This window comes from Megalobrama amblycephala, linkage group LG21 (assembly GCF_018812025.1).
Source record: "Megalobrama amblycephala isolate DHTTF-2021 linkage group LG21, ASM1881202v1, whole genome shotgun sequence".
NCBI lineage: Eukaryota > Metazoa > Chordata > Actinopteri > Cypriniformes > Xenocyprididae > Megalobrama > Megalobrama amblycephala.
The window spans coordinates 5,371,128-5,386,685 of NC_063064.1; the positions used below are offsets into that span (position 1 = coordinate 5,371,128).

A 15,558-nucleotide genomic window follows, 5' to 3' on the forward strand; every position below is an offset into this window, starting at 1 on the left:
CCTTAGAAATTTGTGTATCGAATATAATACTGTAGGATAGTAAAACCTGAGATCACCTACATTATGGGGACCAGCCAGCAGTTCCCATGGGGGAAATGGATTAATAAACATACTAAATTATGTTGTTTGTTTTTTTTTTGAAAATGTAAAAATGCAGACAGTTTTCTGTGATGGGTAGGTTTAGGGGATAGTATATACAGTTTGTACAGTATAAAAACCATTACATCTATGTAGAGTCCCTACAAGGATAGTGAACCAGACGTGTGTACCTGGTAAACCCTACATTGTGCGGACCAAATGTCCCCATGAGGATAGTAATAACAGAAATTTTTGGCCTTTTGGGTAAATTTTTTTTGGTCCCTGTGAAGAAAACAGCTTATAAATCATGCTAAATTATGTTTTTTGAAAATGAAAAAATGCTGAAAGTTGTCTGTGATGGGTAGGTTTAGCGGTTGAGTTAGGGTTAGGGGATAGAAAATGTCATTAGCTCAGTATAAAAACCATTACGCCTATGGAATGTCCTCATAATGATGTACATTTTTGGCTATCCAAGTAAAGGCCAAATGTCCTCACTTATAAAGTGAAATGTTATATGACAACTGACTAATTAGGGCATTTTACTGGTCCTCAGTAGTTAAAAAGGCTTATAAATCACCAAAAACGTGTTGTTATTTAAATCTAGCGTTTTCGCACGCGTTTCTGTGATCGATAGGTTTAGGGGTAGGGGTTGGGTTAGGCCATTAGCCAGACATAAAATCAATGGAAGTCTATTCAATGTCCCTACTAATATAGTGAAACAAACGTGTGTTTGTGGTTAGAGCACAAAACTTGAAACAGGCATTGGAATGTAAGTGTCATCGATGTCGGAGGAGGAGAATCATTCATTGAGCATTTTAGAAAACATTTCTAACATCATATCAATCGCAGCACAGTTGGTATATAGATCGAGCAATACGTCAAAGTCAGAGGCTGCCGGTCATTATTGATTGAAAAGAGAGGGATTAGATATGGCTGCTGCGGACATGGGGATTATGTTTTGACTGATAGGGATTAAGTTTTGTCTTTTGTCTGTCTCGCAGAAGACTTAACAGAACAATAAGGGTCATAAGTGCTGACTGACAGGGTCCTGTTTCTGTGACCTGCCTGAATCACCTCTGTTTTGCATGACAGGATTTTGCTTACGATGACTCCAAAGTGGAATTCAATGTGGATGCTCCTAATGGCGTCGTGATGGAGGGATACCTGTTCAAGAGGGCAAGCAATGCTTTCAAGACATGGAACAGGTAAGAACAGGCTCTAAATGTACGGTTTCCCATGAATTTTGTGGAGAAAATCTTGACAATGTGTTTTCTTCTCATACTAGGCGATGGTTTTCGATACAGAACAGTCAACTAGTGTATCAGAAGAGACTAAAAGTAGGTGGTTTAACTTACATTCATCTATATAGAACCTTATAACCTATATCGAACCTATATAGACCTATAAAGCAGGGGTCTCAAACTCAAATTGGCGGGGGGCCGTTTCTGTGATTGACACCTCATAGGAGGGCCATATTAACATTCAAGCGCAAGAAAGCGCAACATTTCAGAAAATTTACTTTCCTTTGCATTATTTCTCATTTACATCAAATTTGCCTACTAAAATATCTTTATACCTATACTATAAATATTTTATTTACCATACTAAATGTAAACAGCAGTGTCTCTCTCATTGTTACAGAGTGTAATATAATTATATTACTAATATAATACTAATATACTAATATAATACTACTAATATACTATTAATTGCAATAGTCTGGTGCAACTTCTCACATCCAACAAGGTGCATGGAATAAAAAATTAGTTATTTTAGGAACAAATCCATCAACACTTGTTGCGTGGAGGGGTCAGAAATAAACAAAAAACTGGAGCTATATATATCAACTTTTATTTTGCCAAAAAAAAAAATCTCTCATTGTTACATACATTATTAGATTTTAATATTTAGTGGAAGTATTTTCCCTTACTTTATGTTAGCTTAAATAACATAAAATTTTTGCACTGACCAACACTGTACTGAACAAATTCAATATACCCTGAATACATTTGTACACTCTTCTGTTTCTTGAAAGACACCTGGCAGCGCATTTGCCCAAGATGCCGTTTGAGCATCGGTAACGTTTAATGGCTGCATCGGACGCGTTTCGATGGTTTAAATCGACGCTCGTGACTTAAAGTCCAGTGCTTTTACTGTAATTTAGGCAAGCGCGCTCATAATAGAAGCGACGCGTTTGAGAGCGCGGCTCATGGTTGCATAGCAACGACAGACGCCACTGGAGCGAAAGCGCATTGGAAAGAAGGAGAATGCGGCGCGGCCGCTTATGTGACGCGATATGTGAATGCGACTTTTTCTTTGCATATCAGACAGGTAGCAACTAGTGAATAATAATAATAATAATTTAGCGGGCCGGATTATGTTTTATTTTTGAGATCAGTTGCGGGCTGGGTAGAGGGGGAGGGCGGGCCGTAAAATGGCCCGCGGGCCGGCAGTTTGAGACCACTGCTATAAAGGGTTCTGTCAGGTGCTTAATACATTAGAACCTTGTAGTTCATGTTATGGATTTATTTTCATTTTTTATTTTGATTAAATTTTATGAAGCAGCTCATAAACATACTTTATCACTAGAAAAACCTGTTAAACATGAACTTATATAAAGTCTATTAAGTCAAGAACTCTAGGGTTCTATAGAACCCCACTTAAGTGTAGAGTGTAGTATTCATATATTTACTTCTACAAATGATTATTGTGACCTGACATTGCAATCTGCCCTGTCGTAGGACGTTTTGACTGTGGTTGTGGAGGACCTACGGCTTTGCTCGGTGAAACCTTGTGAGGACATTGAGAGAAGGTTCTGTTTTGAAGTGGTGTCACCTACGAAGTGAGTACTGTGTCGGATGTGCGCTCTGTGTGTGTATGTGTGTGGGTATGTACAGTATCTAATATACGAATCAACCCCCATCAGGAGCTGTATGCTGCAGGCTGAATCTGAGAAGCTCCGTCAAGCTTGGATTCAGGCGGTACAGGCGAGCATTGCTTCTGCCTACAGGGAGATCTCTGAAAACTATTACATAGAGGTCAGTCTGTCTTACTAACAACTAATGTGTCAGTGTCATAATATGCATGGCATTACGCATCACTATGAACTGTAAAACTGGTGAAAAGTAATTTTATAATTCAGATCAACGTTTGGAATTGAGTATAATATAAATTGAGTGTCTAATATAAAGAAAAAGAAAAATCTTGTAAAAATCGAGATTAAATCCTCATTTACAGTTCTAAATTATTAACCCAGAACAATCTTTTACAATCTGAACTAATTTGCCTATTGTCATAAAAAGGTAAAATTATCAGATGTGATGTCATTTCCTGTTTTATGATTCTCTTTTCTGTTGGTCACACCACATGACAGGACAAAGGTCATTGCAAGCCTACTCTTCTTAAAGGGTCATGAAACCCTAAACCAAAATTTCTGAGATTTTAACAGAGGTATGTGTGTTGAACACCATTGAAGACAATGTTAGCATCTGTTAGATTTAATAGTAGGGGGGAAATGGTTAAATTTTAGTTTTAGTACGCTATTTTCGTCTTCCGGGTTTAAAATCTTCATCCTGTCCACGTCACAGGCTGTGACAGGCTGTGACGTGGTAGAGCACGATAGTGCTTTGATGACTCATCGGTGTTTCATAATTATTAACGAGACTGAGTTTTTTATCCAATGAGAAGACACTCTCTTAATTATTCATGACACCACGTGGATCTTTCCAATGACGAGGACGGTTAACGGCACTAAACAGCGAGAGAGACTGACTGACTGACGGTGCGTGTCCGTTGGCGCGGAGCGAGGGGTAAGCGCGAGTGTTTTCGGTTCATTCCTATGGAAGTTGAGCCGCGCGTAAGTTAAATGTGACGTTCAACTTCCATAGGAATGAATCTAAAAATGCTCTGGTCGCTTGCTCTGCTCCAGTCGACACGCAGCCTGACTGACTGAGCGTGTTGCAGGTTCGGCGCTTAGATCTATGCTATGTACGCAAGGTTTTTTTTTAAGCGTTATTTTTTTTTTCAAATATATGCATGTATAGTGTGTATATAAACAACTATATATTTTATAATGACTGTAATTACACATGTACATTAATATGTTTTAAATAGAATTACGATTACTGTAGGATATATGTAGCAGGGCATTCAGTAACTCTTGAAAAGACAAAAATAAAGTGTCAGTGTATTTCATTAGATTTTAACTTTTCCAGTTTTTTAAAAAATTGTAGTATTTCCTCACGTTTTACCACTGATTTTTAGTGACAGTCGATATGCATGGGCTACTGGCGATGAGAGTTTCCCCCCTCCCCTCTCCTCTCCTCTCCTCTCACAGCCACCACGCCCATTTAAGTTGCATTTTTCAAAAAGATTGTGAGCTAGACTTGAGCTGAAAGAGGGGGGTTTCATGACCCTTTAATTACTTTCCAAAAAAAAAAGAAAAAAAAATCTAATATATTTTTTTAAAAGTAAAGTTTTTATTTATAAATATCATAAATTAATAATTGATAAATATCATTAGATTTTGATGGAATTTACGCCACATGACATTTTACAACCTGAACTAACTTCGCCTTGTCATAAGAACATCAAATTATCAGATATTTTAAGATACATATTGACCTTGACATTCAGTTATGAGGATCTTCATAGGCCCTTTCTGTGATGTCATTTCCTGTTTTATGATTATTTTTTTTTCTGTTAGTCTTAAGTATTTTCCAAAAAGATTGAAAATATATTTTTTAAAGATATTTAGATATCCTTAGATAGAAGTAGAAGTATCTTTAGATAGATAGAAGTATTATAAATTATTTATTCATATAATATTACTTTTGGGAGAGTTGCACCACATGACATTGTATGATCTGAACTAACGTTGCTTTGTCATAATAAGATCTAATTATTGTAAGAGGCTTATTGGCCTTGACACACACTTATGAGGGGTCTTCTCTGTGATGTCATTTCCTGATGTTTTTCTGGATGTTGGTCGCACCACATGACAGGATCAGCTGTTTATATATATATATATATATATATATATATATATATATATATATATATATATCTCCATTATCTCCATATATATATCTCCATTTTATCTCAATTACTTTAAGTTCATTTTACAAAGTTTGAAACTCTTTCTACTACTTGACAGCGTTTGGACAGGACAGCATCTCCCTCCACGAGCAGTATAGACTCTGCCAGCGAGCCGCGGGAGCGTGTTGTTAGAGGAGAGAGTATCCTACAGCGCGTCCAGTCTCTGCCAGGAAACGAGATCTGCTGCGACTGTGGCCAGGCCGACCCACGCTGGGCCAGCATCAACCTCGGCATTCTGCTCTGTATTGAGTGCTCTGGCATTCACAGGTGAGAGCTAGCTTTGTTTTTGGGATAATAAGTAATAAATAAACACAACGCAATAAAAAACAGGTCATGGTTATTTCATACACACTCCAGACATCTTACAGCTGACTTACATTGCGAATTCCAAATGGCGATTTTGCGCCCTTGAAGTACACTTAGGGAAGGGGAACCATTTGTAGCAGGGGTGTTTCCTCCGAGGAGGCAAGGGAGGCAGTGCCTCCTCAAAAAATTGGATGAAAAAATAATCCATATAACAAAGATAAAACTGTTTAATATTACAAAATCTTATATTATATTAAAACGTGTATAAATCACTCGTTTTTTCTAAAGTAACTCTGACCAACAGGAGTCCTCTCTTGCCTCCTCTGAGCCCACTGAGTTTTAATAGATCCATGCAATGGGTTTGGTTAGGGGAAACTGAGAATGAATGGGGAAAGTCATGTGAGAGGAGGCAATGCCTCCATCGTGCTATGATTGGATATGATTGGATATGACTCATTGGTGCGATAAATCCGGCCTCTTGTTTTCGTGGCCATTCGCAAATCGGTCTGTCTGCAAATTCCTGTTGTAATAGCAGCTAATGAGGTGATAGAAACAACATTGAATTGCCATGGTAAAGTTCCAGGTGAAGATAATGAGGAAATTGTTGCTCCCTTCACCAAGTGTGTTCCAAACGGTTACGTTATGTCACGCAAGTGCCCTGTTCCCTCCAAAGTCCCTGCTTCAAGGGCCCTCCAGAGTGAGAGGGGCGTAGGGATGCTTACTTCTGATTAGACTTTGCCCACAGACTCTCTAAACATCTGAGAAGCCATCTGCTTCCATATTGTTTTGACTGAAGATAGACAGGCCTTAAAGCCACCTGCGTCAGTGCATTTATCCCGACTACATCACCCATGACAGATTGAACCCAACAGCAGAATGGCTTTACATCCCTATGACGCTCGTGTACACACTGCGTCATACCCTCAGGGCGAAGCACCTTTTCTGCTCCATCAGTTCCTCTGCAGATTACCGGCGCCAGCCTGCTAATCAGATTAAATCTCTCCTACCTCGTCAAAGATGAGCGTCCATGACTGCACTCAAGATAGAAGTCTTATAACACACAGAGGCATTAGATTTGATTTGCTCAGACAAACAGATGGAGATCTGACAGATTCTGATGGGTTTCTACAGGAGGCTGACACGAATGTGTACCGCCATTGTTCGACTTTGACTAGCTTAAGTGAAAAATGTATTTTTAATCAGGTTGTCACAGCAAAATATAGACAAATGTATAAAATGTATGTGTGCCTAAATCAGAATAATGCCATGCTGAAGATTCTTGAATATAGGGTAAATGTTATGATCTTTATTCTATCTCTGCAGGAGTTTGGGTGTCCACTGCTCTAAAGTTCGCTCTTTAACACTCGACACATGGGAGCCAGAGCTTATGAAGGTAAGACCTGAGTGAAGAAGTGAGTTCTGTAAGGGTGAATCTCATTTCAGCCCAAACAAAAAGAAGTAAAAAAAAAAAAAAAAAAAAAAAAAATATATATATATATATATATATATATATATATATATATATATTGCTTGAAGAAAAAGTTAAAAAAAATTCCAGTTATTTTCATAAATATATAATACATATAATATTAAAATAATATAATATTAAGCACAAGCCCCCCCCAATAAATCTTTCAATAATGCAGATAAAGATATATTATTTAAATTGTAAAGTATTCATGTACCATTGTAGTATTTGTTTTACTACCTTTAATTTGGTTATGGGGGATCCTTATTTATGAAAATAGTCTTCATTTTCTTTATGACATTATAATTTATTTTAATATAATAGAATAACATAATATTTATATAATTGTTTTTATAAATATTATCACATCTATATATCACATCTATTAAATATTATACATTCACCCAAACAGTGTTGGGGGTAACGCATTACAAGTAATGTGAGTTATGTAATCGGATTACTTTTTTGCAAGTAACGTAAAGTAACACATTACTTTTAATTCTACAACAAAATATTTTAGTTACTTTTTCAACAAATGTTTTCCTCATTTATTGAATGATACCTGCTCTATCCCCATGTTGAGTGAAATCATGAGTAAGTGCAGAGGCGGTGCGCGCTGTGTGAACGTGATGCTTATTGTAGTTCTAGACTAAATGTGAGCATTTATTTACTCATCTTACATCTCACAAAAACAGATTCGGTATTCCTCAAAGTGAATAAAAACTGTCAAATGCAAACTCAGAATATTATGTAAACCTGCAATAATTAAATGTTAAATAACACAAATATACTTTATGCATTTAATCTCACTTTATTAACCACTGTCTTTGCTGCTGTCACTCGCTGATGCACTTAAACCATACCACTTTTTCAAAAGTAACTTTCCCCAACACTGCACCTGGTATAGTTTCATATAATCCTATACCATAGTTTACTATACTTCCATTTGAGTCATATGCATCAATTTTAGATATGCTTATTACATGGTTTTGGTTATAATATTTTTTGACTTTTATTGATTGAATAATGTTTTATATATATGTTTTCTCTCTAGTTAATGTGTGAGCTTGGCAACACTGTAATCAACCAGATTTACGAAGGTGCATGTGAGGAACAAGGACTCAAGAAACCCGGTCCCAACAGCTCAAGGTCAGTGTGTGGTCAAATCTCTGCCATTGCATTGTATAAATTGCCAGAATCTATAAGTTAGATGATCATTTTTTTCCTTTTGATGACAATATATTTTCATATGCTGAATGTTTCATTAATAGAAGCTCCCGTTTCTGCTTCTGATGTTTCATTTAGGCAGGAGAAAGAAGCGTGGATCAAAGCGAAATACGTGGAGAGGAAGTTTCTGAAGAAGATGTGTGGCTCTGAGGCCCTGGTGGAGGGGAGCAGAAAACCACATCACTGGAACGTGAAGAAGTGCAGGAGACACAACAGCTCCATCAGAGCCCCTAAAACACGCCGGAAATACAGGCACGACGCCGGGATCGTATCGCCAGCCAATCTCTCCGCTGGTAATTGCTTGGTCATTTCTGAACATGTTTGTTCAGAACTACTCACCTAAGTGAGAATTGGGCAAGTTGGTCTTAGGTCCAATCATCTCAAGTTGACATAATGTCCTTCTGTTTTTGTCATCCTCAGCTGCAGCAGCTGCAAAGTTTCGGAGAGAATCTTTGTTTTGTCCCGACGAGCTTGATTCACTCTTCTCTTACTTTGACACAGGCTCAGGGCCTCGCAGTAAGTTCCTTATGAGACTTTATCTTCTAAAGACCCTGAGACAACCATGTTCGTCGCATATATCTCCTTCTGTCGGTGTTGGGGAAATTTACTTAAAATATTGCATTCACTCCCTAAAAAGTGAACTGGCTACTTTTACTTTTTTACATTACCTTTTACGTTGCATAAACAGAACAGACCTGGAACACATGCAAGCTACAGCAACAGTGGAGTCCCACATAGACAAGAGATTGTGCGAAGAGGTTAGAAAGTACCTGCATTTGTACAACTCTAGCATGAAATAATACAGAGATGTTTACATGGGTTGTAATTCATGGCTAGAGATTGCTCAAAACTACACATGCGTCGAACACCTGTGTATGCGTATGAGTCAAATGAAGTATACTTTCCAAGGCTGTGCGTTCGACTGTGCACGTACACTAGAGTACGCGTCAAAAAACAAAGTATACCCAGGGCTTTACTTTGCATTAAAAACAAAATTAAACACAAATGTGATGTTAATAAATAGTTATTTTTGCTTATTAGTATGTTTGCAAGGTCAGCGGAAAAGACATTGGTTAATAAAGTGAGATTAAATGCATAAAGTGTATTTCTATTATTTAACATTTAACTATTGCAGGTTTGCTTAATGTTCTGAGTTTGCATTTGACAGTTTTTGTTCAATTTGAGGAATAACGAACAGAAAAAAAAGTAACAAATATTTTGTTATAAATTTAAAAGTAATGTTACTTTACTAGTTACTTAAAAAGTAATCTGATTACTTAACTCGGAATCGACATCAATTTCTAGTTCAGAAAGAGTTGATTTTATAAAGTGACTACAGTAACATGCGTCTGCATGCCTGTTTCAGAAAAATTTTCAGAAAGTTTAGCACTGAATGTTTGAGCGGGTCATGGTGTGAGTAACGTGTCCCTCGCTTGGCTCTCGTTGGCCCCGCAGGTCTCAGCAGTGACAGCGGGCTTGGCGGCAGTACTGACGGCAGTACGGACATACTTGTTTTCGGCTCAGTGGTGGACAGTGTCACTGAGGAAGGTGAGAAGACATCCTACTTTGGTATATCTGTATGTTGTGTGTATCACCTTGTTCATCTTCCATGTCTTTCTGTTTCATTGCAGAGTGTGGGGACTCCGATGAATCCAGCGGAGAGGTTGATATTGAGCAGGAAGCATCAGATCCAGAAGATGGACGAGAGCTTGAGCCGAGCACGCTGCTTCATAAGGCATCACGGGCCAGGAACCTCCCGATCATGGCGGAAGCGCTCGCACACGGTGCAGATGTCAACTCCGTCAACGAGGAGGACGAAAGCAAGAGTCCTTTAATACAAGCCGTTACAGGGGTAAGACTTTCTGTACTGAAAAAGAAAATTGGTGTAGGATTTATGTTGAAACCATTTAAATGGTTAAAGGTCCCGTTTTTCGTGGTTTTTTGAAGCTTTGATTGTGTTTATAGTGTGCAATATAACATGTGTTCATGTTTCGCGTGTAAAAAAACACAGTATTTTTCACATAATTTACTTATCTGTATACCGCTGTTTCCACTGTCATAAAAACGGGCTGATGACTTCCTTGTTCTATGAAGTCCCTCCTTCAGAAATACGTAACGAGTTCTGATTGTGCCAGCGTTTCCTGTGTTGTGATTTGACAGCAGTTTAGCGCATCTTGCCCGGAAAGGTCACGCCTCTTACCATAACGTGGAGATGCACGCGCTCAGTGTTATTGTAAACATGTCTTTAATTTTACCCTATCAATTTGAGCCGGAATCAGACCCGGTGATTGGACTGCGGGATGAAAATAACAGCGTTTCGACGACATGGCGACAAACACACTCTACAAACGCAACTCTTGTGTATTCCTGTGGGCGGAGGTTAGTCAAAAAACTGTTTTAGTGACGTCATTAAAGAAGGAAGTAGAGGGATGTAGTCCAAACTGGCCGTTCGATGTAGGCGACTTCTGTTAAATAAAATATCTCGCTTGGCATTGAACTTTGAGCTTTAAAATTTTACAGATTTAATTTATACTCTAACAACAACATTACACACTAACTAAAGTTTGAAACATGGGATCACGAAGAACGGGACCTTTAAATGGAAAATATTTACAGAAAAATGGCAGGTAACACATTGAAATATAGCTGTGAGCTGCAATTATCAGGGTTCAAGCGCTTTAAGGCCTTTAATGCGTAAAAAGGTATTATGTTTTAATTTTCAAGCCTGTAACTATCTCGATCATAGATGGAAAACGCTATTTACAGTAAATACAGGCAATTTACCGTAGGAAATATATGGCTTTTAGAGCTTTTTAACAGTTATCGAGGTTGAGCCAAAAACCTAGGACTAGTTCGCCAAAGTTGGTTTTTGAAATAATCTCCAATATTTAACGAAAAATTTGACGGACAGAGGCGGTGCTAGAGGCAAAGTTTCTCAGAATGAGGAATTCTTCTATGTGGTATGAATGTTGTGGGCATGTGCGAAAAATATCTCATGATACACAATCCGTTTACACACTTGAAAAACGTGAAGGCGCCTCCCTCTGGTTGCTGATTTCTCAGATGCCTTTAGGACAGTGAGTCAAAAAGGCCCAGCAAGTTTCGTTTTGTTTGATCGGCCTCCGTTAACCTTGTCTAATAGCTGCTCAAAATTCATTGGCCGATGGCAGACATGTTTTTTGAGATGCGTAAATGTCCTCATGGACAATCATGGCACATCGGACAAAGACACTGCATGCCAATTTTCAAGTCAGTCGGACTAACGGTGAGGTAGTTATAGCCATTTGCTTGTTTTTTTTCTGTTATAGCACCACCAAGTGGCCAGTCACTGCATCCTTTTTCACGGGACCACAGAATGAGCTATTACATAGGTGCGCTGAGTTTGGTGAAAATATCTCATTCCGTTCACGAGTTATTAGCCATTTTAGTAAAAAGTGACTCAACCCACTTCAAATGTTTTAGCGGCCCTTAGGAACCTGTGAATTGAAATTTCAACTTTTTCAAATAATTTTTGACAATCAGACTCCAGAGAATCTCGCTGCACTGGTTTGGTTCCGATGAGGGAAAAAACTTAGAACTACTTCGCAAAAGTAGGTTTAAAAAATTGTCCGTCTTAAGACTAGGATTCCAAAGAAATAAGACCCTTGAGCCTACGCCTAATGGTTCAGGAGTACTTTCCACAGCTAATAGTGTAAATTATCAGTGTTTACTCAATGTTTCTGCTAATGTTTGATATCTCCGTCCCTCACATAGGGCTCTCTGATAGCCTGTGAGTTCCTGCTGCAGAATGGAGCAGATGTCAATCAGAGGGACGTACGAGGACGGGCACCTCTCCACCACGCCACGTGCCTGGGTCACACGGGGTAAGAAATGACTCCAGGCTGTGACAACCGTGCATTAAAGTTTTGTTCACGAAACCTAGTGATCTGCCAATCCGGACAGTTTGGTACCAAAATTCACACGCTCAGCACCAAGGTTGTTCAAACAGTATGAAGCAAAACTCGCCTCCAGAATGCTAAGGGGACTGTGGGAGGTTTGCTAGGGCTTAGATATGCAGTTGCTAAGGGCTAATATACTTCACATGAAATTAAGGAACGAATCGTTTCATTCAAAATCAGACCACAACAAAGTTGGTTTCAGGAGTGTGAAATAGCTTTCCGAAAAAAGTTTGCTCTGGCTAGAAAACTCCTTTGAACTATCATTGGTTTGTGGCGATTAGATAATAGGGTAGGTGTTCTCTGAGGCTCCACCTTCTTTGATGTGGAAATCTTCTCCAGTTAATTTCTTCTTTTCAGTCAGTCATGGTCAGACGTCCTATATATTGTGCTATATATTGGGTGTAACTATACATGTAATTGTCCCAAACCTGCGGTGGCCCAGTAGTGCACAACACAACGAAAAAAAAAAAAGCCACAACACAACGGAATAGAGCCACAACACAATGGAATAAAGCCACAACACAACAAATAAAGCCACAACACAACGAAATAAAGCCACAACACAATGGAATAAAGCCACAACACAACAAATAAAGCCACAACACAACGAAATAAAGCCACAACACAATGGAATAAAGCCACAACACAACAAATAAAGCCACAACACAACAAATAAAGCCACAACACAACGAAATAGAGCCACAACACAATGGAATAAAGCCACAACACAACAAATAAAGCCACAACACAACGAAATAAAGCCACAACACAATGGAATAAAGCCACAACACAACAAATAAAGCCACAACACAACAAATAAAGCCACAACACAACGAAATAAAGCCACAACACAATGGAATAAAGCCACAACACAACGGAATAAAGCCACAACACAACGGAATAAAGCCACAACACAACAAATAAAGCCACAACACAACGAAATAAAGCCACAACACAATGGAATAAAGCCACAACACAACGGAATAGAGCCACAACACAATGGAATAAAGCCACAACACAACAAATAAAGCCACAACACAACGAAATAAAGCCACAACACAATGGAATAAAGCCACAACACAACAAATAAAGCCACAACACAACGAAATAAAGCCACAACACAATGGAATAAAGCCACAACACAACAAATAAAGCCACAACACAACAAATAAAGCCACAACACAACGAAATAAAGCCACAACACAATGGAATAAAGCCACAACACAACGGAATAGAGCCACAACACAATGGAATAAAGCCACAACACAACAAATAAAGCCACAACACAACGAAATAAAGCCACAACACAATGGAATAAAGCCACAACACAACAAATAAAGCCACAACACAACAAATAAAGCCACAACACAACGAAATAAAGCCACAACACAATGGAATAAAGCCACAACACAATGGAATAAAGCCACAACACAACAAATAAAGCCACAACACAACGAAATAAAGCCACAACACAACGGAATAGAGCCACAACACAACGGAATAAACCACAACACAACAAATAAAGCCACAACACAACGAAATAAAACCACAACACAACGGAATAGAGCCACAACACAACGGAATAGAGCCACAACACAACAAAATAGAGCCACAACACAACGGAATAGAGCCACAACACAACGGAATAAACCACAACACAATGGAATAAAGCCACAACACAACAAAATAGAGCCACAACACAACGAAATAGAGCCACAACACAACGGAATAAAGCCACAACACAACGAAATCGAGCCACAACACAACGAAATCGAGCCACAACACAACGAAATAAAGCCACAACACAACGAAATAAAGCCACAACACAACGGAATAAAGCCACAACACAACGAAATAAAGCCACAACACAACGGAATAAAGCCACAACACAACGAAATAAAGCCACAACACAACGGAATAAAGCCACAACACAACGAAATCGAGCCACAACACAACGGAAATGCTCCCGACCACTAGGGGGCTCTCAGAGCTCGGTATTGTTAGTATTCCTTGCCAATGTTTTATAGAGTCGGCAGTGATATGAATACCACGATTAGTTTCAACAGTATATAACCACTGTATATCGACATGAAATATTAATTCAAAATCACTTGAGTGCACAATAGCTTCATATTTATACTTGTGAATGATTTGACGCGCTACCAGGCCGAATGATGAAGGGAACGTCTAATAATTCCTCCAAGTGGTTAAAACTTAGAATTTGTATTCATTACAATGACTTTGTTTAACATTTAAAAATAGACATGTTCAAATTCCAAAGCTTGTTACTTCCTGTTGTTAAGACTGACAAGCTTTGTAATTTGAACATGTCTGTTTTTAAATGTTAAAAGTAATTTGAATGAATACAAATTATACGTTTTAACCACTTGGTGGAATTTTTAGACGTTCCCTTCATCATTCGCCATGGTAGCGCGTCAAATCATTCACAGGTATAAATATGAAGCTATTGTGCACTCAAGTGATTTTGAATTAATATTTCGTGTCGATATACAACGTTTACATACTTAAAACTAATCATGGTATTGATATCTTTGTAAGACTTTATAGAACATTACTAATATTAACGAGCTCTGAGAGCCCCCAAGTGGTCGGGAGCATTTCCGTTGTGTTGTGGCTCGATTTCGTTGTGCTGTGAACTTATGTTTGCTTTTTTAATTTCGTTGTGTTGTGCACTACTAGGCCACCGTACAAACCATGTGGTATGGACATCACGTTTCAGTTCATGCAGTTAGACGTCAAATACAGTCACAGGTGATCCACACTCCAATCTAGAAGGGGGCGCCTGCGGCAATGCAACACTGTTTGCTAACCGCTACAACAGGAAAAAGTGCAGAACAACAACAACAATAGATAATCTAGATATGCATGTAATATCTCAACGGGTGTTTCAACTGTGGAAAAACATCAATAAAACAGCTTGAAAATCAGTTTGCGCATTTAAAGTACAACAAACTTGAATCTGATGCGAAATCCACATGGGGGATTTTTTCACCTCACTTGTCCCTCATGAAAAATTCCAGATTGTGCTGATTCCTATTCAGATGACTGTATTTCACCCCCAGAAATTAGTTTTTTCAACCATTTTGTCCGTCGCCAGATGAAAGTCTCAAGTCTGATCGCCTAAATAAGTAATAGCATTCCTTAGTTAAACAAGCTGCGCAATTTAAGGTTTCATTATTGTTCATGGCACAAATGATGTGGGTAATTTACACAGTGAAATTTTACTTAAAGTTAATTAATCATGCTGATTTATACATCTTGATTTGACCAAAAAACAAAATGCTTTCGACAAGCTCAGTGACAATATTCAAGATTACAGTCTTATATTGCGATGGCAACCGTTGTATTGTTATGATCGAAAATGATTGATGAAAAATAGTTAAATGTACTACTTCAGTGCACTGTCAGTGCTGGGTTGCATCA

General features: G+C 38.4%; 1 protein-coding gene across 5 annotated transcripts in view; it reads left to right on the forward strand.

The window, feature by feature from the left end:
- Positions 1 to 15,558, forward strand: part of acap3b (ArfGAP with coiled-coil, ankyrin repeat and PH domains 3b) — a 117,843-nt gene that overhangs the window by 93,297 nt on the left and 8,988 nt on the right. For 3 of the 5 annotated variants that reach the window (XM_048171726.1, XM_048171729.1, XM_048171728.1), the window contains exons 11-22: positions 1,171 to 1,283; positions 1,364 to 1,415; positions 2,820 to 2,920; positions 3,005 to 3,116; positions 5,234 to 5,442; positions 6,805 to 6,874; positions 8,004 to 8,098; positions 8,255 to 8,469; positions 8,597 to 8,692; positions 9,623 to 9,724; positions 9,808 to 10,028; positions 11,930 to 12,039. In XM_048171726.1, the coding sequence (XP_048027683.1) occupies positions 1,171 to 1,283; positions 1,364 to 1,415; positions 2,820 to 2,920; positions 3,005 to 3,116; positions 5,234 to 5,442; positions 6,805 to 6,874; positions 8,004 to 8,098; positions 8,255 to 8,469; positions 8,597 to 8,692; positions 9,623 to 9,724; positions 9,808 to 10,028; positions 11,930 to 12,039 (1,496 nt within the window). The remainder of the gene's footprint in view (positions 1 to 1,170; positions 1,284 to 1,363; positions 1,416 to 2,819; positions 2,921 to 3,004; positions 3,117 to 5,233; positions 5,443 to 6,804; positions 6,875 to 8,003; positions 8,099 to 8,254; positions 8,470 to 8,596; positions 8,693 to 9,622; positions 9,725 to 9,807; positions 10,029 to 11,929; positions 12,040 to 15,558) is intronic. The other 2 variants (XM_048171727.1, XM_048171730.1) reach the window with 1 other exon arrangement.